Source organism: Bradysia coprophila, unplaced genomic scaffold (assembly GCF_014529535.1).
Source record: "Bradysia coprophila strain Holo2 unplaced genomic scaffold, BU_Bcop_v1 contig_94, whole genome shotgun sequence".
In the NCBI taxonomy this organism is placed as follows: Eukaryota; Metazoa; Arthropoda; class Insecta; order Diptera; family Sciaridae; genus Bradysia; species Bradysia coprophila.
In genome coordinates this window covers 3,588,372-3,616,361 of record NW_023504022.1, presented here as the reverse complement: position 1 = coordinate 3,616,361, position 27,990 = coordinate 3,588,372, and the positions used below count along the sequence as shown (strand labels likewise).

Below are 27,990 nucleotides of genomic sequence, written 5' to 3'. Positions count from 1 at the left end.
ATTTCGAAAGGCTGATTTTAATGAGAAATAACTTTGGTGATAATTATGGTAGTTAAACAATGGGACGAAATGTTATTTCGATAGACATCGAACATATGCAGTGTCCTTTATTAAAATAATTGGAATAATTTAGTATCATTTCATGAATTTATTAAAACATATAAAACCAGGCATCAGTTGTTTTGTGCTCTGTGTGAATACACACCATTTTATGACTGTCAAATTGGTGTTTTGATATAGGCTTATATGTCGACAGAGAAATTGTTATCTATTATTCTGCGGTGATATTTACAAACACATAATATATTACCGCCAATCATTATCTGGTAAGTCAATTAAAAATTATTATTTTTTATTTATATGCACCATGATGGTGTCTGTTGTGAGCTATAGTTGTAACATGACATGATAATCCTTATTCCTAAACACTTCATTCAACTTTTGAGTTGAAATGGGAATTTGCAACGCATAAAATGATCATAATTTTGTACAACATCAGTTTCTTAGCCCTAAGAAAACACAATGTTAGATTTAAGGCCAGGTTAAATGGTGCCCTAACCTGACCTTAGCATAGCCTTAAAAGTTATCCCAACAAAAATCTCTTCGAGAAAAGTGTGACGCAGTCTTTGAAATACAATTTCTAAAATGAATGTTATCGCTAGAGTTGACGCTTTCAGCTTCGTTACGCAAAAATTAAATTTTACACCCAATTTTAGTTCAAACAAGCTGGCTTAGGTTTTCTCATCATCTGCCAAATAATTTTTACAAAAAAAAATTTGACTGGAAACAACCAAAATTTTACCAAAAAAATCTGCGTCGCAAAGTGGCAAATGTTTAGGAACAGACCAGCAAGAAAATTTATCTGCCACATGCGACGCAGATTTTTTTGGTAAAAATTATTTGGCAGATGATGAGAAAACCTAAGCCAGCTTGTTTGAACTAATTGGGTGTAAAATTTAATTTTTGCGTTCATATCATTCATTTTAGAAATTGTATTTCAAAGACTGCGTCACACTTTTCTCGAAGAGATTTTTGTTGGGATATCAGTCGTTTTAGAAGTGTAGTCAACACTGCTTTTTATAACAGTTTACAGTTTTAATTCAAAAATTTGACGAAATTTGAAAATTTGACGAAATTCGAAAATTTAACGAAAATTGAAAATTTGACGAAAGTAATTCTCTATCTGCCACCATTCAAGAAATATCTCCAAAACCCCAATTGACCCACCCATTTCCAACTTTCGACATTTTTCACATATGCCCCTCTGTTCTACTCGTAAAACTCTGAGACTTTGCCGAAGAAAGTAACTCTCTATCTGTCACCATTCAAGAAATACCTCTAAAACATAATTCACCCACCCATTTCCAACTTTCGACATTTTTCACGTATGCCCCTCTGTTCTACTCGTAAAACTCTGAGACTTTGCCGAAGAACGTAACTCTCTATCTTTCATAACCCAAAAAATATTAGTCCTTTCATCCTACGCTCGAGTAGCTCAAAATTTGGTCACTCTAATCACTCTAGCTCAAACGAATCTGACCCGATTTTTTTAATTATTTTTTTGTTCGAATCGTGTTACGAATACCTTTCATTTGATGGGTCGCACGCCTCTGTGGGTTTCAATACAGCTAAGCTACAGCCGAAAACGCGTTCCCGACCCTCGAAAACCACACTCAGAAACCACTTCGAGGCCAATAAAACAAAATTCTGGTTTTTCCTGGGGTAATGGCGTATCACATTTTCATTTTTATGCCCACCCTGAGGCTCCTGCAAAATTTCATGGAGATTGGCTGACTAGTTTCCGAGATCGACCGTCGATAGATAGACAGACAGATAGATAGAAACATACAGAGAAAGTTGAAAGATTTTGATTGTTTGGGAAAAGTCAATTTGGTGTATTTTGTATGAAAAGTGACCAATTTCAAAACGATGTATCTCCGGCAATTTTAAAGCTACATAGACGAGTGATAGCTCGTTTTGCTCGTATTTGAAGCGCGAATAGAATAGGATTTGTGGTGATACAGGCCAAAGGAAAGAAACTTAAATTCTCGCCTATATATAGTTGCCGCGTTTCAAAAAAATTTCTTCGTTCTTTTTTTGGAAGTTAGACTGCGTCAAGTCCTCCGCTATCGCTCCGGACATGATCGATGTTCCCAGTCAATAAGTGATCCTTTGTTTATGATATTTTGACGAAAAATTTGAATTCTAGTTTTCAAATTTTGCGCCAAAATATTATAAATTCGAAACAATTTTGATTTTTAAAACTCTAAAAAGTTTCTTTTAACGATCATATCTTTAGAGCCACTGGTAGATTAGACGTGATATATGGCTTAAAATCTCACAAATTCTGGCAGCTTTTAGGAACAAAGAAAGGGTCGCCCTCGATATGTTCAGAACTAAAAAACTCACATATTAGAAAAGGAAGTTGTTTTGTTGTTGTTACCAATGGCCCAATTCCCGTCAGCTCTCATTTCTATACAAAAATGTAGCTCTAATACTACGATATACTTAGACGGATACATATACATTACCCTGCCAGCTGCTAAATCTGAGTAAAAACTTTGCTCCAACAAGTTCAATTCTGTCTATTTATTCCACCGCCAACATTACGATACGTACGATTTTGTGTGTATTGTTACGTCTATATCAGACAAAAGGTTATTTAGCTCCATTGGTAGAGCGTTAGACTCATACGCCAAGGATTTGGGGTTCGATTCTGTCTGCCTTTTTCTTCTTCTTTCATTTAGTTGATCAAGTATTCAACATTTATTGGTTGACACATTACCAAAATAGGGTCGAAATCCTAATAGCAGAGCTAGTTCTGCTAAACCATCTCGATAACACATACCATCACGTCACAATCATACCGAGCAGCTACATCTATGATCTATGGTTAAGCAGAACCAATTTACTAGATTTCAGGTCTGGAATAGGCTTGATCTCATTTCGTGGGACATTCTAATATCGAATGTGGAATGAATAGAATGAGTTCGATTACAGGTAACGCTTCTTGCCTGAACGATTCTAAAATAAATCCACAACAGAACTCCCGGTAAACTTTCCATCGTTATCACTGCAAGTACTTCCAGAATATAATCTTTCTCTAACAGCGCGATTGCCCTGCCAATAGTGATGTTTTATTACGGTGCGCCCGTTAATTATGAGTGTTCGACGAACACTGTTCGTCCTATTTACAAAAGAAAATGTAAATTACAAAGGCGGCAATGTAAACTGTACGTACACTCGAGCCACCTAACAGATTCATTGACCATTATATACTATAAACCAGGACATAAAAAATTGATGTCCTCGACAAAATGCGCGAACCACCGACTCACCGCATGAAATATTAACACTTAATTGTTCTCCAGAAAAATGAAAACATGTCCAGAATACACTTACTTTTATGGAATTAAACTTTTTTTTTTTGCTCTCTATCCGTTGTTGTAACAGAACGGTTTATGCTTTTTCCGTTGCTAATAAATTAAATTATTTATTCAACAGTAAGTACGGTGGTTTTCTATAACAATTTGTTTTTGGGTTTGTTTCACAAATTATTTTATTGTTAAAATTAGTTGAAAATTGTTATTTGAATGCAAAGAACCAGTACATTGTGGTGGATACTACATTTTAAGCCGGGCACGTATACATAACGTTGTAATTATAATTCCATTACATCCGATTATCTGTTAGTAGGATATTATCTGCTTAAAGTGCTCGGCATGAAATTCGATAAAATTGAATCGAACGAACTTCCATGTAAAAATTTCCCAATTTGAAAATTTACATTTCGTTTGCATGCGGTAATCCACAGTGTGTGTGAGTAGCACCATAACACCGTATCTTCGGTCAAATCAAACGTAAACCTTTAACTACACTCCATCGAAAGTAAGTTGATCTCGAACGTAAAACATGAACAGCACAAGAAGCAATAGAAATAGGCCAAATAACCTCCGTAGAACATATAACATTAAGAGTCAATTCGCCAATTCGTCAGCCAAATTTTCAATTTTTGAAACAAGCTATCTCCGATATTATTGAGTTATAGCTCTTTCGATTCGTCGTTTAATTCTAGCGAATGGGTGTCTGCCGTTTTTTACAAAAAAAATCCAGTTTGGGTGTAATGTGTGTACATGATGTCAAGGGGTGGTGAATACACTTTTTTAGCAATATCTTGAGGAAAAAGGAGCCCAAAAAGTTAAAACTTTGTAGGATTGTTGGCCTGTCCACTGCCGACAATTTGAGCCCACCCTGACTTCCGCACTCACCACCCATGGCCAGCCAGCAGTCAAAGTATGGTCAACTTTCAAAGAGTGCTGTATCTCTGCAACATCATTGTTCTGAGGGGCCGACTACATATTATGGTAGCTGACCTCAGCCACCATCACATATCAAAATTTGACCTCAGAAGTTTTGGGTTGAAGGATTTGCGGACCATTTGAAAAAAGTTGACCTTTACGGCTGGAATGAAAGAGTAAATTTGAACCAAATTCTCGTCCAAAATAGTTTTTTTTTATTAGAAACGTGTCTGGGGGACAATTCTAGCCCATAACCGATCGATTCCGAGGGACTCTTTCTGAAAAAACACTATTTTTTTACATTTTGGTCATTGTCGTGAAGCCACTTTGACTGTAGGGAAATGGTGTAGCGATGCAGAGTGAACATAGTCTATGCTAGGCACCCCAGAACTACATACATGCTGTACCTGTTGCAATTCAACAAATTGGAGAGGTTTTGCGATCATATGCATATCTCCAAGTGGTCGAAAAATTGGCGAATTGACTCTTAAAGCCATCGGAAATTATGACCAAAACTCGTTTTTTACTTACGCTGACACAAAACATCCTGAATTCTCATCATTTTCCTAGAGCAGTCACGATCTATGGATTTCACAATGTACGTACATAGTCACTTCGTTACCACATTTAGCTATTAGCAGCGATTATATATGTTCCCCACACATGCCACATATATATAAAATATATTCCAAACAACATAATGATAATACGCCAAAAACCCAGGTATAAATACTTCTTGGATTGTGAATTCCTCGGCTGAGGTATACAGTAAACGAAGACGAAAAATAAACTACAAAAATTATCTCTCACAAATGCAATCAACCGGTTCTTTCAGAGAAGAAAAAAATAAAATAAAAATAATAAAAAGTTCTGATAGGCTTAATATGCGTGTTCGATGCTGTGTTATTTCACTCGTCTTCAGCACTGTTTCGGTTTGTGTACTTTTATTGTGTATGGTATAATCTACACAATAAATACAACAGCCACACTGGCATGTATACCGATTATACATATATGTATTTATGTAAGAGCGTTGTGTAGTCCTGGCTTTGTGCTCACAATTGTTACCAAATTTCGTTCATATTCTATTTACAATCATTGACAAAATTAAATGTTGATTTGAATATCTCAGACTAAAACAGTTTGACCTTTAGCGCCCTAATGAATATACACTTTATACCCGAAATTCGGTATGTTAATTTTGGAATACAGAAACGGAATTAACATCTATATGAAAAGGCCCTAATCAAACTTATATCTCAACAAACATTTTATATATGTATACCCAAGACCCCAATCTTTATTAATGCACGACTCCGACTCTCTCCATACACACAGCATCAAAGCGATACAAAACAAAAATGGAAATAAAATTAAAAACATATTTACTTATGGTAAAATTGTATGTATCGAAATATATACAGTCCATTGCTCTTTGTTTGAACCGGTTCATTTGTAAATATATATCATTAAGTAGCATTATGTTATAAGATCTACCGCTCAATCTAAAAACGCGTGCATAAATTTTTCATTTTATTTCGAAGGTTCAACATCGTTGCGCGTCTTTTTTTTTTAAATCTTCTGTCTTCTCGTCTCTTCTCTCCAGAAATCTGCCCTCTCTCAGACCGTTCGATCTATAAGGCAAATTGAAATGCGCAGATTTTATATTTTTATATAAATAATTCATTTCTCGATCAAAATAATAAAATTTTTAAACTCTCGACGGAAAAAAAGAAGAAGTTTTTCTGTAAGCGATCTCCTGCATTTTGAAATAATAAAATATTAAAACGTTTGTTGTCATTTAATCTCTTATATATAGTCCTCGAGATTGAAACTAAATCAATAAAGCGGATGAAATGAAATAGTTGATGTGGACACATAACCAATACCCACAGAATTCAATTACTCATAAAGGTCATTTGTTTACCAAATAGTCTGGGATCTTATGTTAAAAAAAAAAAACAGTCCGCGCGCAAAATATGTAAGAAAAATGACTATTTTTGAAAAAGACATGTTTCATGATTTTTCATGGCCAATCGAATGCTATAACTGAAAAACTCAAGAAACGCCTAGCGCGCGGATTGACATTAGAACCCAGACTAAAAAGAAGGAAAATCGGAAATTTCAAGTTGGAATCTCCTATTTCTCCCCAAGGTGAACACATCATTTTTCATCCGTACGAGGCGTGAATAACCATTTTTATCCACGAGACAAACACATCAATTTGTTTTTAACCATTTTTCAATACCAAAACCAAGTGACTATTGCAAAGAGAAAAAAAACTCTTTTCACCACATGGGACAAACAAGAGGTGAGAAAGTAAAAAAATTCTGACCTGAACTGTCATCAGAGAGATAACCTTATCACGCCACACGGATGTATAATCTGACTTGCTAGTCTAAAAAGCGAAACCAAAGTAATTTCTTCAAGCAGGCAACATGGACTATCTTCGTAGGCAAATTTCTTATAAAATTTTGAAAAGTGGACCTACAATGTCACTGCAAGTTTTTATTTGTCCATTGGTTCGATTGACGATATAATAATATATGCCATTCATTGGGTTCTGAAGCATCGAAGGTAACCATCATATAGAGTGTTTTGGATTGGGTTTGGTTTGCTAGATTGCAGCGTTGCTTTAGATATTTATTTGAATTTTTCTCGCCTGTGACATTGAATATCATTGCCCCTAGTTTTTCTATAAATTTTATTGCTTCGGACAACCACTGTGCTCAAGTTTCTACGCTAAAGGGTAGTCTGACATACTATTGTTTCAACAAGCGTTTGTACTTTACACTTTTCGACGAGGAAAGATGTATGGGAAGTTCCAGCTTGTCGAGTTTAATGTGATAAATGTTATATCGCCAGTTATAAAAGATAGCAATGGACTTAATGAACTTAATGTAGCAAAACGTTTGTAAAAAGTAATAAGTGAAGTAAAAGATTCGGTATGACATCATTGACAATACAGAACCAACAGAAAGATGTGACAGAGTCTGTAATTATACTGATGACGACATATGCTAGTTGTCTTTGAATGACCTGTGAATGGTTTTCTTTTATGAAGATTATCAACTCTTCCATAGCACTGAAAAGCAGTACTATGACGCTACATTTCAAAAGGTATATGCAATTAATTTGCTCCCGAGAAACGATTATTTGAGAAATGCAAACCGATAATTGTCTTTGAATCTTTGGCAATGACCTGTAATTGCTGTTTCAGGGATGGTGGGTTCGTTTGATTTTAACGATTCACAAGCGAATGAAGGATTAATATTTCTCGAGAATAACACCATCAATGAACGGTTCGACTATCGACGAAAATCATTAAAAAGTTTGAAGAGTAATTTCGCCAAATTATGGTCTCCATTTGAGCGTTATATTTACAAAGGCCAATTAAACTTTTATATTTACTTAAGTACAACGATATAATCGAAATAGCTTCTCAACGCCCGAATTTAAACTACACGGGATGATCTTAAGAACAATAACTATCGCGTTTGTTACGGTCACTATGCTAAGGCCGAAAACACACTGTCTATTTTGAATTGATGAAACCGACATTTAAGCTGCGTTTTCCATTGGCGAATATCAGATTACAATGGAAAATACAGCCTAATTGTAGGTTTCAGCAATTCAAAATTGACTGCGTGTCCTCGTCCTAATTTAGCGTCTAGTGTTTAGCGTAATCAGATATTAACCATAGACTAAACGATGGAAAACGCAACATATTGTCGATCCCATCTACGTAAAACGCTGTTACTGAACATAAATATATTACGTGATGGAAGATAAAGAAAGGGCAGCACCTTCCAGTTTTAAAAGAAAATGCATAATTTCAACAATCACTTCATTGGCGACAGGCTTCTTCAAAAGCCATAATAAAGAAAATATTTTTATTAAAATTTCATACTCAATCCACCCGCTATTGATACCCATCCAGCTTGTGATTGTTAGTGAGTAATTTTCAAAATCAATCAAAGTTGATATTTTCAATAATTTTGCTATTCAAAACAAAAGTGATGAACAGAAGTAACGGCTTCTTCGTCCCCATGTTGTACAACGACATCGAATGTTGGTTTGACACAGAATTATCCTATATCGAGAGGAATCGATATTAAATCCGGATTATTGTTATTATTAAACGTGAGTCGAAACGGCAATAATACGAGGGGCAGGTAGTCAGGAGTCGCAGTGTAATATTGAAATTGCATAATCAAACTACTAAAAAATCGATGTGACGGAAATTATATTGTTATTAGTTTTAAAATGCAAATTGTCAGAGATAATTTTCGATACTTTAAATAACTATTAGAGAGATAACCAAATCCATTTGTGATTTCAGATTAAAAAAAAAATATTTCGATATTAATGTCACCATCATAATATAGAGAGGCACCATATTGATTGAATTACTCAGATTAAATAAATTCCGTAAATGCTGCCCCCCCGATGGATCATTTATTTTATCGTAATTAATTGTTTGACAAAATCCGTTTAGTTTAGGTTTTATTGCAATAATATAAAAAGTACGGCTGTGTACGGCTGGACAGGACCCAGAACTGAATCGATTTCGACTGGTAAAATTGGTAAAACGGTTCGTTGTTTCACCGGGAGCTACGGGAAGGGACCGAGAAAACCACCTTTTCGCCTAATAATTTTTGTAATTTATCATAATTCCTTCAATTTGATGTGTAATTGTGAGTCTCCACAGTGGCGCTGAACATGAAAGGTATTTGGTGATCCTCTTACATCAAAAAGAATGCGAATTAATTAAGACAAGCTGAGTTCGTCCTTGATTGCACTAAATCAAGCAAGAAGGAATTTTCAGACATTTTCGTAACGCTTCTCTTAACGCTGTAATTTTGTAAAATAATAAAAATTTTGTGAAACTTCGATTTAGCTTCGTTTCATGGCTTATCCATTTCCACACTTATCTAAAATTTCTTAAACTTTAATCCTATTTCCTCGTAGAGACCTTTCCACAGACTCCCCATTTGTTGATATTGAACCATTTTCTGATGAAGTTTGAGGAAATCTTTGCTCAAATATACCAATTTTTGAAGCGCTTTATGTAGCACTGCAACACAATTAAAGTGGGCAAATTCCATCCTATTTTTTAGAACTCATCGAGGCCTATCCAATTCCCTCAAAAGTGGTCCAATCTCAACAAATGGGGGTTCTTTAGAAAGGTCTCGTCGAGGAAATGGGATAAACTTTTAAGAAATTTGAGGTTAATGAAGGAAAATTTACAAAATAAAGTGCTTAAAATGGCAAATATGTCGAAAATATCCTAAAATTGCATCTAAAGTAGTTCAGATTTTTGTGAATGAGGTCAGGAAAGTGTGGAAATGGATAAAGATGGACGCGAAACTAGATTGAAAATATTCAGAAGATTTTATTATCTTTTTGGTAAAAGCCTATAAAAGACATTCAAATATAGGTCTGGTCCAAGCATAGTTTTTGAACACTACACATTTTTTGTATGAAAGAGGGGCACCACATACCTTTCACGTTCAGTTTCATTGGAGATTCCACAGTACACTTTAAATTGAAGGAAATAAAATAAATTACGAAAAATTACATTAGTTGTCGAAAAGGTGGTTGTTTTGGTCCATTCCCGCAGCTCCCCGCTCAAATAATGTTGCATCGGGTTATATTGGTATTTTAACAGTGAAGCATAATTACGTGCATTATTTAGTTAAAGCGCTTAGCCTCTGCTTCTATTTGTTAAATAACAAATGTCGGAACAATAACAGAATCGATTCGAATTCGAAATGGAAATCACCCCGATAACGGTTGAAAAATAATAATAGAAAAAAAAAACGAAACTCCAAAAGCTCAGCTCCATATAAATTAAATTTTATTTACAAAGTTGACTCGGCTAAATTGTAAATGCGATTCGATTCATATTCCTTATCCCTTTTGTATGAAAGAAAATTGAAAATAAAACCGAAAATCACACAAAACAGTATACACCTTTTGCTCATTCGACTTATACACATAAATTGCTTCATTCCCATTCACATATATGTTATTTCGAATTGAGGCCAAAATAGAGGATTCTCCTTCAACAATAGATAATAGATTTTTTGTTGCTCCACATCCATACTTTATATTTTCTATAGGTGGGTCTTACATTGGATACAATACCGTCGCTTTCATACCATATATATCTACATATAACAAATTTATGTTTAGGTGGTTGAATTTATCGGCTATACCATCCATGTACACCACAGAGGAACATTCTATATGTTATACGAAACGCATAAATAGGTTCCTTTCTGCTGGAGGTTCTCTTTCTCTGTCAATGTTCGCATCAAAAAAAAATTGTTAATGGGGTATATGATACAGCACATTCCCCGTCGAACGTATATTATCATCGTCGTTTCGATGATGAGATTTTCTTCGGTGTAATAAAAATTGATTACTGGTTAAAATGTATGCTTTGACGTAATTTTACAATCCTGGGGAAATTATTTTATGACTAACTTAATGCGAAATTGTATTGATTCGATGGAAATCTGCAACGAGATGATCTGGAGAAAGCAGCAAAGGACAAATCAGAAAAAAAAGTGAATTCAAAAAGCTCTGCTGGGAATATTTATTACACATATCTTATGTGTGCTATATACCAGTATCAGTCAAAAAACCCTTAAAGGGTAAATGTGACGCAAGTCCTTTATCTTACTTACAAAATAACTGATATCGCTGAGGGTGACGCATTGTGCGTCGTACGCAAAATTTTATCAACAAAAAATTGACAAAAAAAAATTTGTGAAAGAAAATTTTAGAACAAGAAATTTGCGTCACAAGTGGCGAATATAACTCAAATCCATCGAAAAATCCGATGGAAGTTAGGAAGTGCCAGGGGAATCATCTGTCATCCCAAAATTTAGGAACCAGCCTTGGAGCGTCTCACTCATGTCGAAAATAACCTAAATCCATCAAAAAATCCGATGGAAGTTAGGAAATGCCAGCGGAATCATCTGTCATCCCAAAATTTAGGAACCAAACTTGGAACACCTCACTTATATCGAAAATAACCCAAATCCATCAAAAAACCCGATGAAAGTTAGGAAGTGCCAGAGGAATCATCTGTCATCCCAAAATTTAGGAACCAACCTTGGAGCGTCTCACTCATGTCGAAAATAACCTAAATCCATCAAAAAATCCGATGAAAGTTAGGAAGTGCCAGGGAAATCATCTGTCATCCCAAAATTTAGGAACCAGCCTTGGAGCGTCTCACTCATGTCGAAAATAACCTAAATCCATCAAAAAATCCGATGGAAGTTAGGAAATGCCAGCGGAATCACCTGTCATCCCAAAATTTAGGAACCAACCTTGGAACACCTCACTCATGTCGAAAATAACCCAAATCCATCGAAAAATCCGATGGAAGTTAGGAAGTGCCAGAGGAATCATCTGTCATCCCAAAATTTAGGAACCAACCTTGGAGCGTCTCACTCATGTCGAAAATAACCTAAATCCATCAAAAAATCCGATGAAAGTTAGGAAGTGCCAGAGGAATCACCTGTCATCCCAAAATTTAGGAACCGGCCTAGTGGAAGTTAATACTTAATGATCCCAACAATTCCCATCAAGAAATACATCTGTTGGGCAGCAACACATGACCGGCAACACTGATCTACATCCATTTCATTCAGCAACAGGATTGCCTGATTCTGCTGTAAATTAGTGACAGTCGTGGTACCGGAAAAACATTTGTTCTTTTGATTTCATTAGAAAACGGCCAAGTGATTCAAAGCTCGAAGTAAATTTAATTTAATCGTAAAATCGATCCGTTCAAATCGATCAATTATTTCTTTTAATCGAAGTACGTAGTGTGTTGTGTTGTGAGATAACGATTGTTGCTAGCGGAGTTTGCCAAGGAGGTAAAAATTGATTTTTTCGTGAAGCACCAAGTGTGCAGGTTTTCATTTGCAGTTTGATTGATTTACAGGCGAAACGTTCGCGGAACATTATAATTACACGAATCAACAGCCTGTGTTGTAAGCTGTCGAATCGTGAACTGTAAGGAATTTGTAAAAATTATTGAAATTGATCAGGAATTAATTGAGGTTATGTTTAGTTATAGTTACATCGCTCATACACACACACGCACGCGCATTGATCTGAATTGTTATTTATCGGCAAAGGAATGCTAAACGTAAGACAATTAATGAAAAGCTTTGTTAACATAGTTTAACGATTTATGAAAATTTGTTACAGAAATTTGAAGTGTTTGATTAAAGAGTTGAAATCAAGACGTGACGTTTCCTTTAACTCAACGACACTCACAAATTTAAAATCCAGCCGACAAGAAGTTGCATTTAGCACCAATAAGTGCCCGTTCGCAACATTCTTCAAATTTGTTTATTTTGGATCAACTTGGATTGACACTTGGATAATCAACTTTTCGAAGTCATTTGGTCGCAATGGATAAGCGTAAAGGAGCAATACCAAAAGCAACCAGATCTACATTTACGATTCCTCCTTTTGCTGGTCGCTCTGGCAAAACATCAAGAAGTCCACCAACAACAAGTCAGACAGCAAACACAACATCCGTCGCAGCTGATGAGTCAATGTATCAGTGTGACGTGTGCAATATCACCGATAAAGGCGACAAAGTTTGCTGTGACTCGTGTACCTTATGGTCACACTTTGCTTGTGTCAACGTAACCAGTGATATTGCCAATCATGAGTGGTTTTGTGGGAAGTGCCAACAAAATAAGCAAGAGCCACTCATCGCCTTGACTAGTGAAACTGAAGTTGCTGCCCCAAGCAACACAGAATCAACTGCAAATCCTCCGAACGTGACATATGCACAAATTCCAGCAACGGACGTAGTTAATCCTACCTTGCCACAACCGAGTCAGACAGTGGCTAACGAGCAAATACAAAACATCGAAACTCCTCTAACGCCTCCAAAAATCAACGTCGATCCAAATCGTGCCCGTTCTTATAGATCGAAGTCGTCTACATCATCAGCTCGCAGAAAAGATCTAGCGCTGCAACGCCTAGAAGAAGAGCGAAAATTGGATCAAGAGTTGGAACGAGAGGAGATGGAAAGACGTGCAGAAGATCGGAAACGGCGTGAACTGAAGAACAAGCAGTTTCTGGACAAGAAGTATTCCATTTTGGAACAGGATTCGGACGATTCCTTAAGTTACGATGGGTTCGACGACTTGTTAGGTGAAGATCAGAACGAAAACATCCAGCGCTGGAGACAAAACGTTCCGTTTATGGGCATTAATGCTAACGAAAACCGGGATGATCCTTATCCTGCGATTGGGCAGTCAAAAAATTTACCTGACATGAACAGTACGAATATCGTTAAGGAAACGAAAGATCAAATTGCTAATCCTATGGACGATCCAGTACCAACCATCGAGGATATTGGAAGCGATTCGGCAATCGGCACTAGTGGCAACAGTCCCACAAATTTGAACACTCAAAGAACACATCCGAACATCAACGTTCAATCTACACAGCAGAACACCGTTACGATACCGAAAGTAACGCAGAACGATCCGCCCAAGTCAACGTTTCAAGTCAACACTCAACCAAATTCGAGTAAGAACCAGTCCGTGCCTTCAAGTGCCAATCAACCTCCGAACAGTCCAGTGCAAAATCAAACAGTGGTTATGAATCAGCCACCGACTTGTACAGCAAATTTTATTAGTCAAGCTCAACCAGTAGCATCGAATAGTGTTCAGTTGACCAATCAACAACAGTCGTTTGCGTCGAACTCTCATTCAACAGGCGTAATGTCAGCGCCAACTAACAACCAAAACCAAACGGTCATTAACACCACAGATGTGGCATCGAATGTTTCAAATGCAGCTACAAAGCAAATGAATACATCGAATACGTTGACCCACCAGCCCATAATGTCCAGCAATTTTCAAACTGGCACGGGATACATACATCCGTTGTCAAATCAACCACTACCAGTTGTCTATCAGCCATATACATCGAATCCGCATGTAACTCATCCGGTGTACCAGCCAGTCTACTATAATCAACATTTGGTTACGTCAGCGAGTACAACACAACAACCTGGAACTGCTCAGGCTGCTTCTATGAATAATTCACCAGCTGGCTATCAATCCAACCAAAGATTTACTTACCCTGGTGCGATGAATCTCCCTTACGCTCCACACTACTACACAGCAGCTGCAGCGCCAAATTCACAAATGATTCAAAATCCCGGTGGCATCAGACAATTAACTGCAGAACAAATCGCTTCTCGTCAAGTCGTACCGAGAGACTTACCGACATTTTATGGTGATGCAGAGGATTGGACTAAGTTCTTCAGTGCCTATCAAAATTCCACTACTGTATGTGGTTACAACAATAGTGAAAACCTCGGTCGTTTACAGAAAGCTTTAAAAGGAGATGCTGAGGAAGCTGTTCGCAGCCTGTTAGTACACGCTGATGCGGTACCTGAGATTATTCGTACACTGTTCTCATTGTTTGGTCGGCCTGAAATAATTATCGACAAAATGATTACCGATATTCATAAGGAACAGGCACCGAAAGATGATGATTTGGCATCAATCCTGAAATTTGCGATCAAAGTGAAGAACCTAAGTCATTCGATTCGCAATACTGGCGTTATGGAACATTTACGAAATCCAACTTTGATCAATGCAATCACTGACAAGCTTCCAGCACAAATGCAATTGAGGTGGGCTTATCACAAGCAAGCTGTAGGTTATACTGACCTTGGGGTTCTTGGAGACTGGCTGAGCCAGATCGCCGAAGCGGCTAGTCTTGTAGTACGAAGAAGCATCAAAACCAGTTCGAAGAAAAAAGAACAACAAAAAGATCAGCAAAGTTCAGCTAAACCAAATCCAAGTTCAACGAAGCCAAATACATACGTCAACACACAAGTCGAGAACACATCAGAGAAATCGAATTACCAGTCAGCCACAAAGTTCAAAACGTGTCCTGCTTGTAACAATAGTTCCTGCTCGAAGCTCTCTACTTGCAACAAATTCAAGGAGATGAATCGTAGCGATAAATCGCTCGTAATCAAAGAGAACAAATTGTGTACTCGATGCCTGGGTGGTCATCACTTCTTTCGATGTCGGTCTAATTTGGTATGCAAGGTCGAGGGATGTAAAGCTAAACACCATACATTGCTGCACAATCCGGAGAAACCGTCTGAGACACCAAACGTCAATAGTAATCAAGGAAATGGTGAAAAAACCTCACCAGATAAATTCAGCACAAATGCAAGTCACACAAACAACACCGTATCCAGACCGAACGACCGTATCGATATATTTCGTATAGTTCCAATTACCGTGTTCGGCAAACAAACATTTATTCATACGTTCGCATATCTGGACGATGGATCAAATATGACTACAATGGAAGCTAGTCTATCCAATGAATTGAATTTAAAGGGCACGTCAGCTCCAATTTGTGTAGATTGGGCATTCGGGTACACCCATTCAGTGGAATCAAAAACAGTTTCGGTGCGAATCTCTGGACGTTTTAATGGATCCGAACAGTATGAATTGGATAATGTGCGAACAGTTAAGGAACTACATTTGCCGACACAGTCGATTTCACAACAGTGGCTTGATCAGTATAAACATCTTCGTGGCCTTCCAATAACTACATACGAGTCGGTAAAACCGAGGATGTTAATTGGCCTACAGTATTCCCGTTTAACTGTTTCGCTAAAAACGATCGAAGGAAATGTAAAGGAACCATTGGCGTGCAAAACTCGATTAGGTTGGGTAGTTCAAGGCCCGAGCTACGACCAAAACAACCAACTGGAACGCAAGTATAGCATGAACATGTGTGAATGCCAGTCTCATGACATCAAATTGCATCAGTTGGTAAAAGAATATTTCTTAAACGAAAACTTGGATGTGAAAATCCCGAACGCTGTGCTGGAATCGAACGAAATACAAAGAGCGAAGCAGATCATGGAAGCAACCACATCGAAAAAAGATGGTCGATATGAAACCGGACTGCTGTGGAAATATGATCGAATTGAACTTCCCGACAGTTACCCAATGGCGTTAAAAAGACTGCAATGTCTAGAGTCTAAAATGTCGAAAAATCCACAACTCGCGGACAATCTACGAAATCAGTTCCGGCAGTTTGTGGACAAAGGATACATCAGGAAATTGACACCAGAAGAACTTGAAACGAAAAGCGATTCACCAACTTGGTACTTACCAACATTCCCAGCATTCAACCCTAAGAAACCGGAGAAAGTTCGAATTGTTTGGGATGGCGCAGCCAAAGTGATGAAAATTTCTCTGAACTCCGTGCTACTAACTGGACCAGATCAACTCATACCGTTGCCCGATATACTTCGCAGATTTCGGGAACGACTTATAGCCATGATTGGTGATATAAAGGAAATGTATCACCAGATCAAAGTAATTAAAGCTGATCAGAATGCTCAACGATTCTTATGGAGAGATGGTGATTCATCAAGGAAACCTGACGTATATGTAATGCTGGTTGTATCGTTCGGCTTAACATGTTCACCAAGTCAAGCCCAATTCATAAAGAACAAAAACGCACTCGAATTTATCAAAGAATTCCCGGAAGCAGTCAACACTATCATCAACAATCACTACGTGGATGACATGCTCGACAGCGAACACACTGTTGATGCTGCCGAAAAACGAATAAAAGAGGTCAAATTCATTCATCAAGAAGGTGGCTTCGAAATTCGCAATTTCATCTCTAATTCGAAGGAACTTCTACGAAGAATCGGAGAGAATACCGAATCGGAGAACAGAAATATGAACATCAGCGTCGAACTTGGTACCGAACGCGTTCTTGGCATGTTTTGGAACATGGAAACCGATTGCTTTACGTTCTCATTGAAATTCACAAGAATCAACGAGAATATTCTGTTTGGAAAACAGTGCCCAACCAAACGAGAAGTTTTACGCACCTTGATGTCCGTGTTCGATCCGCTTGGATTGTTGGCTAATTATTTGATTCACATCAAAATCCTAATACAACACATATGGCGAAGCAACGTGGATTGGGACGAAGAAGTAACTCCGTCGATTTTCAATAAATGGTTGGCATGGATCAAAACATTACCGAGCGTTGAAAATATCCAAATTCCCAGACTATACTCGCCAAAGTTATCTCCAAATGCGCCAAATTCAATCCAGCTACACATCTTCGTTGATGCAAGCGAAGAAGCCTATGCCACAGCAATATATCTTCGAATCGAAGACGACGATGGTATCGATTGTTGTTTAGTCGGTGCTAAAACCAAGGTGGCACCAAATAAACCAACTTCAACACCTCGATTGGAGCTACAAGGTGCGGTGCTAGGAACTCGCTTGGCAAGCAGTATCAAGTCCAGTCAAACGTTGAAGTTCGATAAGCAAGTTTTCTGGACCGACTCTCAAAACGTAATGGGGTGGGTTAACTCCGAAGCTAGAAAGTACAAGCAGTTCGTGGCATTTCGAATATGTGAAATTCTGGAGTCATCAGATCAAAACGAATGGCGATGGATTCCGTCCGAACATAATGTCGCTGATGAGGCAACTAAATCAAAAGAGATCGCAAGATTGGATTCGTCATCTCGTTGGTACAAGGCTCCAGAGTTCCTGTACGACAAAGAAGAAGATTGGTTCAAAGACCAAGGCGATATCGAATATTTTACCGAAAACGAAGTGAGACCAAGCTTTTCAATGGCTTGTCGTGAAATCATTCGACCGCAAATCATCGACATTGAAAGGTTCTCTCAATGGAATCGGCTTGTTAGAGCTCAAGCATATGCTCTCAGATTCATTTTCAATGTTCGCCATTCACAACAAGAACGTCAATTCGGGCCGCTGGTACAACAGGAAATCCTCGATGCCGAAAATCACTTGTATCGTCGTGCACAGTCAGATTGTTTTCTAGACGAGATAGTGGTAATGAAGCACAATCAAAATAGACCGCTAAAAGAGCAAAAAGACTTCGAAAAGTCTAGTATTCTACGCACTTATTCACCATACATCGACGAAGACGGTGTTATTCGAATGCGTGGAAGAAGCGATGCAGCCACCGTTTTATCGCACGACACGAAACGTCCAATCATCCTTCCAAGACGTCATCGGATTACTCGTCTCATTGTGGATTATTATCATCGACGTTACAAGCACATCAACCATTCTACTGTCCTCAATGAAATCCAACAGAAATTCATTATACCGGCTCTTCGTGTGGTCCTGAAAAGCATTAGAACATCATGCCAAAAATGCAAAAATTTATCGGCAGAACCGAAGATTCCCGAGATGGCCGAGCTTCCTCCTGGGCGATTAGCGGCGTATACTTTACCATTTACTTTCGTCGGAATAGACTTTTTTGGCCCGATAAGAGTTAGAAACGGAAGAAAAACGCGAAACCGTCCAGTGATCATGGAAAAAAGATGGGTTCTATTGTTCACTTGCTTAACGACACGAGCCATTTGGATGGAGATCACTCATTCACTTGAAACGAATTCCTGCGTTATGGCCATCGACAACTTCATTTCGAGGAAAGGCCAGCCGAAGAGAGTCTTCTGCGACAATGGTACGTCGTTTCACGGTTCGGAAAAGGAGCTACGTGACGAATTCAGTAAAATAAACCAAAGGGACTTGGCAGAAAGATTCACTAGTTCTGAGATGGAATTCAGATTCAATCCACCGGCTACTCCACACATGGGTGGAGTATGGGAACGTCTCATTCGCACAGTCAAATCATGCCTTAAACAAACAATGCTAACCAGATGTCCTAACGACGAAATGTTAAAAAATCTAATCGTGTCGGCTGAGAATATCGTCAATTCAAGACCGCTGACTTACGTGGCATTGGAATCGGCTGATGAAGAAGCATTAACCCCGAACCATATCTTGCTTGGATCTTCGAATGGAAGAAAACCGTTGGGAGAGTTCCCCGACAAAGACTTAGCAAGAAACACCTACAAAGCCGTACAAATTCTTGCGAATAATTTTTGGCGGCGATTCGTCTTGGAGTACATGCCAACACTCACCAAAAGAACAAAATGGTTCAAGCAAATGGAGCCGATCAAAGTCGGTGACGTCGTGATAGTAGTCGACGAACGGAACGAGCGTAATACATGGCCAAAGGGAATCGTCGAGAAACTTATGCCTGACAAAAGAGGAATTGTGCGGCAAGTTATGGTGCGAACAGCTAAAGGAATTCGACGACGATCTGTTGGGAAGCTAGCCGTTTTGGATGTGAAACCGCCCATGGAAGATGTCAATCAGGACTCAATGGTGTCGATTCACGGAGAGGGGAATGTTGGGCAGCAACACATGACCGGCAACACTGATCTACATCCATTTCATTCAGCAACAGGATTGCCTGATTCTGCTGTAAATTAGTGACAGTCGTGGTACCGGAAAAACATTTGTTCTTTTGATTTCATTAGAAAACGGCCAAGTGATTCAAAGCTCGAAGTAAATTTAATTTAATCGTAAAATCGATCCGTTCAAATCGATCAATTATTTCTTTTAATCGAAGTACGTAGTGTGTTGTGTTGTGAGATAACGATTGTTGCTAGCGGAGTTTGCCAAGGAGGTAAAAATTGATTTTTTCGTGAAGCACCAAGTGTGCAGGTTTTCATTTGCAGTTTGATTGATTTACAGGCGAAACGTTCGCGGAACATTATAATTACACGAATCAACAGCCTGTGTTGTAAGCTGTCGAATCGTGAACTGTAAGGAATTTGTAAAAATTATTGAAATTGATCAGGAATTAATTGAGGTTATGTTTAGTTATAGTTACATCGCTCATACACACACACGCACGCGCATTGATCTGAATTGTTATTTATCGGCAAAGGAATGCTAAACGTAAGACAATTAATGAAAAGCTTTGTTAACATAGTTTAACGATTTATGAAAATTTGTTACAGAAATTTGAAGTGTTTGATTAAAGAGTTGAAATCAAGACGTGACGTTTCCTTTAACTCAACGACACTCACAAATTTAAAATCCAGCCGACAAGAAGTTGCATTTAGCACCAATAAGTGCCCGTTCGCAACAACATCCCAAAACAACACACACCATTCACCACATTACCATCAATATCATGCAACAAAATATACAACTAACACACATACAAATTGGCTTTTTCATGCTTCGGGGCCGAAAATGAGGGCAATTTTTCGAATTTTCTCGGGTTTCCGGCCCTCTGCATGAAAACTCACATGTGCACCTGTTTACGACGGTTGATTTAAGGCACTTTCGCTTGTAGACTTCACTTCGTTCGGCCTACAATCCGCGAAATTGCCTAAAATCAATCGTCCAAAACAGGTACACAAATGACAATTACATGGCATTTGTATGGAGACTTTGGAAAGCTCCAGCTTCCAAGATATGGGTTTTTTCCAACTTTTGAAAATTCCATTCTTATTTTTGGACCAATATTAGCCTGTAACCAAAATTTCAGGAAAATCTATAGAAACGTTTAGGAGTTGCTGGATCCACTTTTCCATAAGAACTAACTAACTAACTAACGTAGGCGATTTCAGTTATCTGAAAAAACGAAATTTTGCTTATTTTCATACAAACATCAATATTTCGAAGTTCAATATCTCGGCCAATTTCGAAGCTGCAGTAACGTGTGATAGCTCGTTGAACTCGTATGGATTCCTAGATATTCTAGTTTGGGGTCATTGGAGTTAATAAGAGAAGTCAAAAAGTTGCTGTAAAAATGCTCCGCCGTCCTCAAAAAGTTTTTGGTAGTGGACTTGCGTTACGCCCGCTTACTAACGTGCAGGCATGATACCATACGACAAAACAAGGTGGTTTCAGAGCTATAAAAACATTATACATTTCCACCCGTTCACTTATATACACATATGGAATGGATGGATGGGTGGGTGGTTGGATGAAGTTTATAAGACGACAAATCGATGTGATATAGAGACACTAGTACATACATCGTGTGGAAACGGCTTAAGCAATCAACAGTACAGTATCTCTCCTCTTCACATAATTTAATATAAAAAAATTATGTTCTTCGGTACATGTCTTCGGCCAACATAAATATTTGCAGTGTTTACCTATTTCTGCTAACGTGTCACAAACAAAGCCATAAAACAAAGAGAGCATAAACGGGTCGAGGCTCTTGAAAAACTGTTAACAGTATTTGGTATCGCATTGGTTTTTTTTGTCGAATGAGTTAACAGATCGAAGAAGTAGCGCAAAAAATTGGTATGGGATCTGCAATGGCCATATGATTCCGGCAAGAAGAAACGAAAGTCCAGGTATTATAATGCCGAAATCCCCAAAGTGTAAATAAATCAAAAAGATATTAAATTTGATTAAGAAAGTTTTAGAAAAATCTGAAACTTTCACCTCACTTTAATCTCACAGATACACACCATGGGACAGAATGAAAACGCAAATAACGCGGAGAGCGGTTCAATTAATCTTTATCGAACGTATTACTCACGGTTATTGTGTTCAACGTTAAAAAAAAAAGTAGAAGAAGAACCAACCGAAACAGCTAAGTGTTTACAAACATGCTAATCAATAAAATATCTCATGCTCCATCAATATTGCTACCGATATATATTCTAAGATTCATCTGTTTTGTTGGACCGTAGAGAACACGATTCAGTTCGGGAAAATGAATTACTTGTTTTCGAATAATGACACATTATTTTTTGGCAAGTTGGTCGGTGGATAAAAGCCTCGGGTAAGAGAGTGAGAGAGAGAGAAAAGGAAAAAAATGGGATATTATATTCTACCGATAAATTAATTCAAAACTACCGATAAAAAATAATAAATGACCGATAAACACGGTACCGATAAAAAATAATAAAGTACCGATAACGAAATTCCCAAGTACCGATAAAAATATTCAAAACTACCGATAACTTTTTACCGATAAAAAGTACTAAAGTACCGATAAACTGGTCGTTTTATCGATCATTTATCATTTTCTATCAGTAGTTTATTACTTAACATCGGTAACTCATTATTTTCTATCGGTAGTTTAATAATTTCTATCGATCATTAATTATTTTTTATCGGTAGTTCATTATTTTGTATCGGTAGTTCATCATTTTCTATCGGTACTTTAATTTTTTCTATCGGCAGTTTATAATACTTAATATGGTCAATTGTTGTTATCGATTGGTCAAACATAAATTTTTAGTGCTCAAGATTTTTTAGATAATACGAAAAATAGAAAAAACAAAATAGAAAAAAATAACGGAAGTAATAATAGAGAAATGAAAACACAACGAAAACCAATTTATCGTAAATGTCGTGAGGCTCCCCGTCCAGGCCCGTCCAGGGCTTTTTTAAATTTCAACCATTTAGTGTTCAAACAAATGCAGCCCATTTTAGCGAACATATTGGAAATCCTACTGATTGGAAATCGAAAAAAAATTAACAGAAAGGCCTCAGTTGGAAAATTTTGATTGGAAATCAAAAAAATTAACAGAAAGGCCTCAGTTGGAAAATTTTGATTGGAAATCGAAAAAAAACTAACAGAAAGGCCCTCAGCAAAAAAAATTCCATTTGAAATCGAAGAAAAATCAACAGAAAGGCCACAGTGAAAAAATTTCCATTGGAAATCGAAAAAAATTAACAGAAAGGCCTGAGTGGAAAAATTACGATTGGAAATCGAAAACATTAAGAGAAAGGCCTCAATTGGAAAATTCTGATTTGAAATCGAAAAAAATTAACAGAAAGGTCCTCAGTAGAAAAATTTCCATTTGAAATCGAAGAAAAATCAACAGAAAGGCCCCAGTGATGAACTACTGATAGAAAATAATGAACTACCAATAGAAAATAATGAACTATCGATAGAAATTAATAAACTACCGATAGAAAGTTATAAACTACCGATAGAAAATCGAATTTGACCGATGAATAGTCGTAAAATTATTAATTTATCAGTATTTTATCACTTTTTATCGGTAAAAAGTTATCGGTAGTTTTGAATATTTTTATCGGTACTTGTGAATTTGTCTATCGGTCATTTATTATTTTTTATCGGTAGTTTTGAATTAATTTATCGGTCGTTTATTAGTATCCAAAAAAAATCAGCTATACAGCCAGAAGGAAGATGATGATGAAAAATGGGAAAGTGTACACAAAACGATACAAGTCAATGGGATATGGATATAGAGAGACGAGTCTAATGTCTTTTACTGCATTACACAATTTTATTTGTTTCAAGTCCTACGATGTTTTCGAAAATAAATAGAAAAAGCAAGAAACGAATAATCAACGTAAACAAGTCAGTTGATGCTTCGTGAAAATTTACTGACTACGATTCTACACAGAATTTTAAATTGATGTTCCAATAAAAAGAAGTTATATTACAAATTAACTGTTATACACAACTACCACGTATAGCTGAACATTTGTGTATCAAGTTTATTACCGTGTCCAATGATCTTTATTCTAATGCTTCGTTTACCATTTCATTCGAATTCATTCAAGTGAGAGACCATTAAAAATCCTTAGCACACACACTCATATACAATAAAAAAAAAAACGGTTTTAAAACGACACAAGACAGTTATTATATTGTAACCGATGACGATAATCATATGGAATCCTCGGTCCAGCCAGTCACCACTCGTATATTGTGGTCGAGTTATGAACATTTTATTGTTTAAAATGGTTAAATTTTATGTTACACTGTCAAAAGCGATATAAAATCATTTAACAGTTGGAATTGTGGTTATATTCTATTTCGGATATAATACCGACTCGGCTAAAGTTTCACATAAATTAATAATACAAAAACGAAAACATGGAATTAATCGATCGAATGGTCAATTATTAAGCCTCAAAGACGGCTAAGAATAGTTCCTGTTTCAAGAAGGTACTGCTGATATATTATGTATGGACGTTCCGATGAGTATACGATGATAATGTCGTTTTGCCAGTGGTTACGTTAACATTTCCATGTAATCAAAATTGGAAATTTTTCGCTTAGTAAGCTGTGGTAGCGAAATCACCAATGAAACACCGGTGAATCGCTTATGAAACACCGGTGAATCGCCTATGAAACTACGGTGAATCGCCTATGAAACACCGGTGAATCGCCTATGAAACACCGGTGAATCGCCTATGAAACACCGGTGAATCGCCTATGAAACACCGGTGAATCGCCTATGAAACACCGGTGAATCGCCTATGAAACTACGGTGAATCACCAATGAAACACCGGTGAATCGCCTATGAAACACCGGTGAATCGCCTATGAAACTACGGTGAATCGCCTATGAAACACCGGTGAATCGCCTATGAAACACCGGTGAATCGCCTATGAAACTACGGTGAATCACCGATGACACTCCGGTGAATCTCCAAATGTGAATATTTCCCTATGGTTGTTCTTCTCGGTCGATTTAGCTTCACTAAGATTTTTGGAAATTTCTCAATCAAATTTGATAAACAAGAAGAATCAAAACTTCAAGAAACAACCACCCAACCAAGTGGTAAAAACTATTCTTTTCAAACAAATGCCTCGAACTATGTCTGGTGAGACGAAAAGTACGCTTTTCCCGCCAGACTAAGAAAAAAAATTCTTTCCGGTATGTCTGTACACGATTGCCAGAATTCCGCATTATTTGCATGTCCGGCGTTTAGAGAAGATTGGACATTATTTTTCGATTTTACTTCCGTATTTGAATGACACATAAGCTTTATCCCCAAGGAAATTAATCGTATCGATTTTGATGGTAATCTGATTTATTACATATTCTCATCATAATCTCAGATTATTTATGGTCTTTGAGAAAAGTATATGGATAGAGAGTTGGATACTCAAAGAAAGTTTGTTTTTTTTGGTTGAAGAATTCAAAAATTCTTTGTCTTAATTCCATGTTTTCATCGTACATTTCTCTACCTTTTTGTGTTAGTTGCTGTTGTTGCACAACAATTTACAGCAAGAATGAAGACATAACAAAAAATTTAATTGAGTGTAACCATCAGCCAGCAGTAGTGCTTTTTTTAGTTACAACTTGCATTCAAAGAATTCGAAATTTAATTGAGCCTAATACGTTTGATTGGGCGAATGTTATATAGCCAAGCAACGAACACACAATATTCATTGCTCATTTGTTCCACATGTGGTTCTATTGAACTAAGGGAATTAATCATTTCCAGGTATTACAGCACACAAATCTCTTTGTTCTAATAACAGAAAAATCCAACCAAACGAAAAGTTACAAAAGGAAAATTGCGTTCGACGAAATGAAGTTGTAACGCGTTGGTTGGAGAGGAGAGGGTCGATGTTCTTTTACGTTTATCCACTTTTACATGGATCAATTTCGCTCTTATGAATTTTATGATTTTATTTTGTGAACATTCTGTACGCTACACAATCCATAATTGTATCCAACGCTGCTATGGAGACTTTCAAGAAGAACGTGAAGCGTTCGCTTCTGTTTGTTTTTTACATTCCACCTCTTTATCGTGTTTGTTCAAGACCGAATTAATTTTAATTTTTTGATTGTAAGATGTAAGAGTAATATCAAAAAGGCTGACCCAACCTGTCAGTTATACTGCGTTATGTTTTCTTTTTATTAAAAAAATGTTCCAACGGATGTGGAAGTGGACCTATGGACCAGCACTCGGGGAATTTGGTACCATTCGATCGATAATGACTTCTGCTACACTATAAACGTTTAAAATTGGAAAAATCCGGTACCCCCAAACGATCCTATACGAAAAACTGAAAAAATGTTCCAACGGATGTGGAAGTGGACCTATGGACCAGCCCTCGGCGAATTTGGTACCGTTCGATCGGTAATGACTCCTGCAACACTATAACCATTTAATTCCATGCTGATGCCAGCCCCCAACGCGAAAGTAATTTGTGAAAGTACCCTGTGCGATATTGAGACTTCTGCATTTTTTCTAGTAATTATTGAATGCAGACGGAGTGCTGACATGGTCAATAACGTCAGGAACAATGTTATCGTTTTTTAGACGATAACATCGTTTTCCTAACTTGTGTTGAAATATCGCGTATTTCCAACGTCGTTTAGGAAAAACGTTGTTCCTAACTTGTGTTGAAAAAGTGTTTCAGCATGCGTTAGTAAAATAACTGTTACTGAACGATATTATCGTTCGACAATTTATCGCCGAGGACGATACAATCTCGTCTAAAATGTAAAATTTTAAAATATTACCTGGACAATATATTCGTTTTCTGGACGATATTGTGGTTAAAAAAACGATAAAAACGTTCTTCGGACTATATTATCGTCCAGAAAGCGTGCAGAAATGTCTTCTCACACCAATACAGACAAGGAGACAATAGGAATTCAAAAAAGCAAACAAAACTCACCCCGGTATTCCGGCTATGTTGACTGACTCCAATAATTTTCATTCATGTTGTTTGATAATTAGTTTTTCCCTTTAATTGTTGCTAGGAGCCGGTTTAATGAATGAAATTTTCATTGCACTACAATCACTTTTAGCACATTATCCATTCGCGGAATCACTCAAATACGAGAAATAATTTATTAGTCTGATGAGCAGCTTGAATTGAACTACAACATCACATCTGTACAGTCAGCATTAACTGTTTGTTTAGCAGAACTTTCTGACACAAACTTCTTTTCACTTCCAATTTTGAGTTATTGTTCACATTTACGCTGTAAGTTGGATAAACGTATAATTAGTAACTGAAAATATTCTACCGCTCAGAGGGACTACCTAACAAAAGTAATAATTCATTTTGCATCCGTAGCCTTAACCCCAGTGATCGACCCGTACTTTTCGTTGTCTGATTGATTTCGTTAACACACCATACGATAACAAGACAGACAATGGCTGATATATAAATCCTCTTCTTACTTTCACAATGGTAATGAATTGCCACTGTATACAGCAAACCAACAACAACAATATCACCAATCGGTATACCAGTCTTGCGAATGAATTCGCATTAATATGAAAATTCCATTGATTTCTAGCACTGTCCTTAAAGACTCAATCAAAGCAAGGAAATTGGCAATTTCATTAATTTAGCTCGATCGTCGCATTATTCTTCCAGACACATTCGAACTTAACACACAGAGAACGTATGTATAATACATCTCCGTATAAGAGAGCGAAAAAAATGGATAAATCAAGAATCCATTTTTATTTTCCCAACATTTCGTGAGTGTTCTTCACTCGGCCCAACTACAATACACCGCTAAAGAGGAGTCTAGGAAAACGGACAACATTTTTCATTTGTTTATTCGACCACAGAACACTAAACAAATCCAATGGATACATTATTCACATCATAAACCAGCGCACAAATATGTTATGCACATAATTTCGATCAAATTAGAATTTCCTGCCGAAATCAATTAAAAGACAAAAAAAAAGTTCAACAAAACAAGACATTCATCTCGGTTGAATGAATTTCCTACTTCATTAAATTTCTACTCTAATCGCATTAATTGCACTGTATTAATCAATACGACTGCATCAAAAGCGGGCCTCTCTTGTTTAAACAATAAAATAAAAAATAATCCAAAATGCATTTGATCCACAAAAAAAAATTGTTAAACAAAAATGACGGAAAGACACGCCACTCATACACAAAAACCGTAGTGTTTGGAATTCTTGCTTTATTCACACTGCCTCAACGACCATAATATAAATACAACATGAATGGCATTCCGTACCGTTCACGTATAATGGCTCACTCAAACTGACTAGTG

The 27,990-nt window shown here is 37.2% G+C and overlaps 2 protein-coding genes and 1 long non-coding RNA gene across 13 annotated transcripts in view; 1 reads left to right on the top strand and 2 right to left on the bottom strand.

The window, feature by feature from the left end:
* The window catches only part of LOC119084987 (latrophilin Cirl-like), an 84,957-nt gene extending 56,967 nt beyond the window's left edge, over positions 1 to 27,990 (bottom strand). For 4 of the 5 annotated variants that reach the window (XM_037195151.1, XM_037195153.1, XM_037195154.1 and 1 more), the window contains exons 1-2: positions 27,868 to 27,990; positions 26,619 to 26,928 (exon numbers count right to left, since the gene is read on the bottom strand). In XM_037195151.1, the coding sequence (XP_037051046.1) occupies positions 26,619 to 26,660 (42 nt within the window). In that variant the 5' untranslated portion in view covers positions 26,661 to 26,928; positions 27,868 to 27,990. Of the gene's footprint in view, positions 1 to 26,618; positions 26,929 to 27,696 lie in introns of all 5 variants that reach the window. The other variant, XM_037195152.1, reaches the window with a different exon arrangement.
* LOC119084995 lies at positions 3,971 to 11,107 on the bottom strand. Its single transcript, XR_005089197.1, has 2 exons — positions 11,064 to 11,107; positions 3,971 to 4,541 (listed from the first exon to the last, which is right to left on the bottom strand). It is a non-coding gene; the product is annotated as an uncharacterized LOC119084995 (long non-coding RNA).
* Positions 11,919 to 20,328, top strand: LOC119084985. 7 transcript variants are annotated; one of them, XM_037195150.1, is made up of 4 exons: positions 11,919 to 12,193; positions 12,262 to 12,332; positions 12,391 to 12,468; positions 12,531 to 20,328. In XM_037195150.1, exon 4 carries the CDS (start codon positions 12,737 to 12,739, stop codon positions 19,670 to 19,672), a length of 6,936 nt encoding a protein of 2,311 aa, XP_037051045.1. In that variant the 5' UTR covers positions 11,919 to 12,193; positions 12,262 to 12,332; positions 12,391 to 12,468; positions 12,531 to 12,736; the 3' UTR covers positions 19,673 to 20,328. The 7 variants fall into 7 exon arrangements, 2 of the variants coding, with proteins under 2 accessions (XP_037051045.1, XP_037051044.1); XR_005089196.1 differs by having other exon boundaries at positions 11,919 to 19,868; positions 19,937 to 20,007; positions 20,066 to 20,328; XR_005089195.1 differs by having other exon boundaries at positions 11,919 to 20,007; positions 20,066 to 20,143; positions 20,206 to 20,328.

Bases quoted from the DNA above. Each gene is read 5' to 3' on its own strand.
- LOC119084985 (XM_037195150.1), top strand. From the start codon at position 12,737: ATGGATAAGCGTAAAGGAGCAATACCAAAAGCAACCAGATCTACATTT.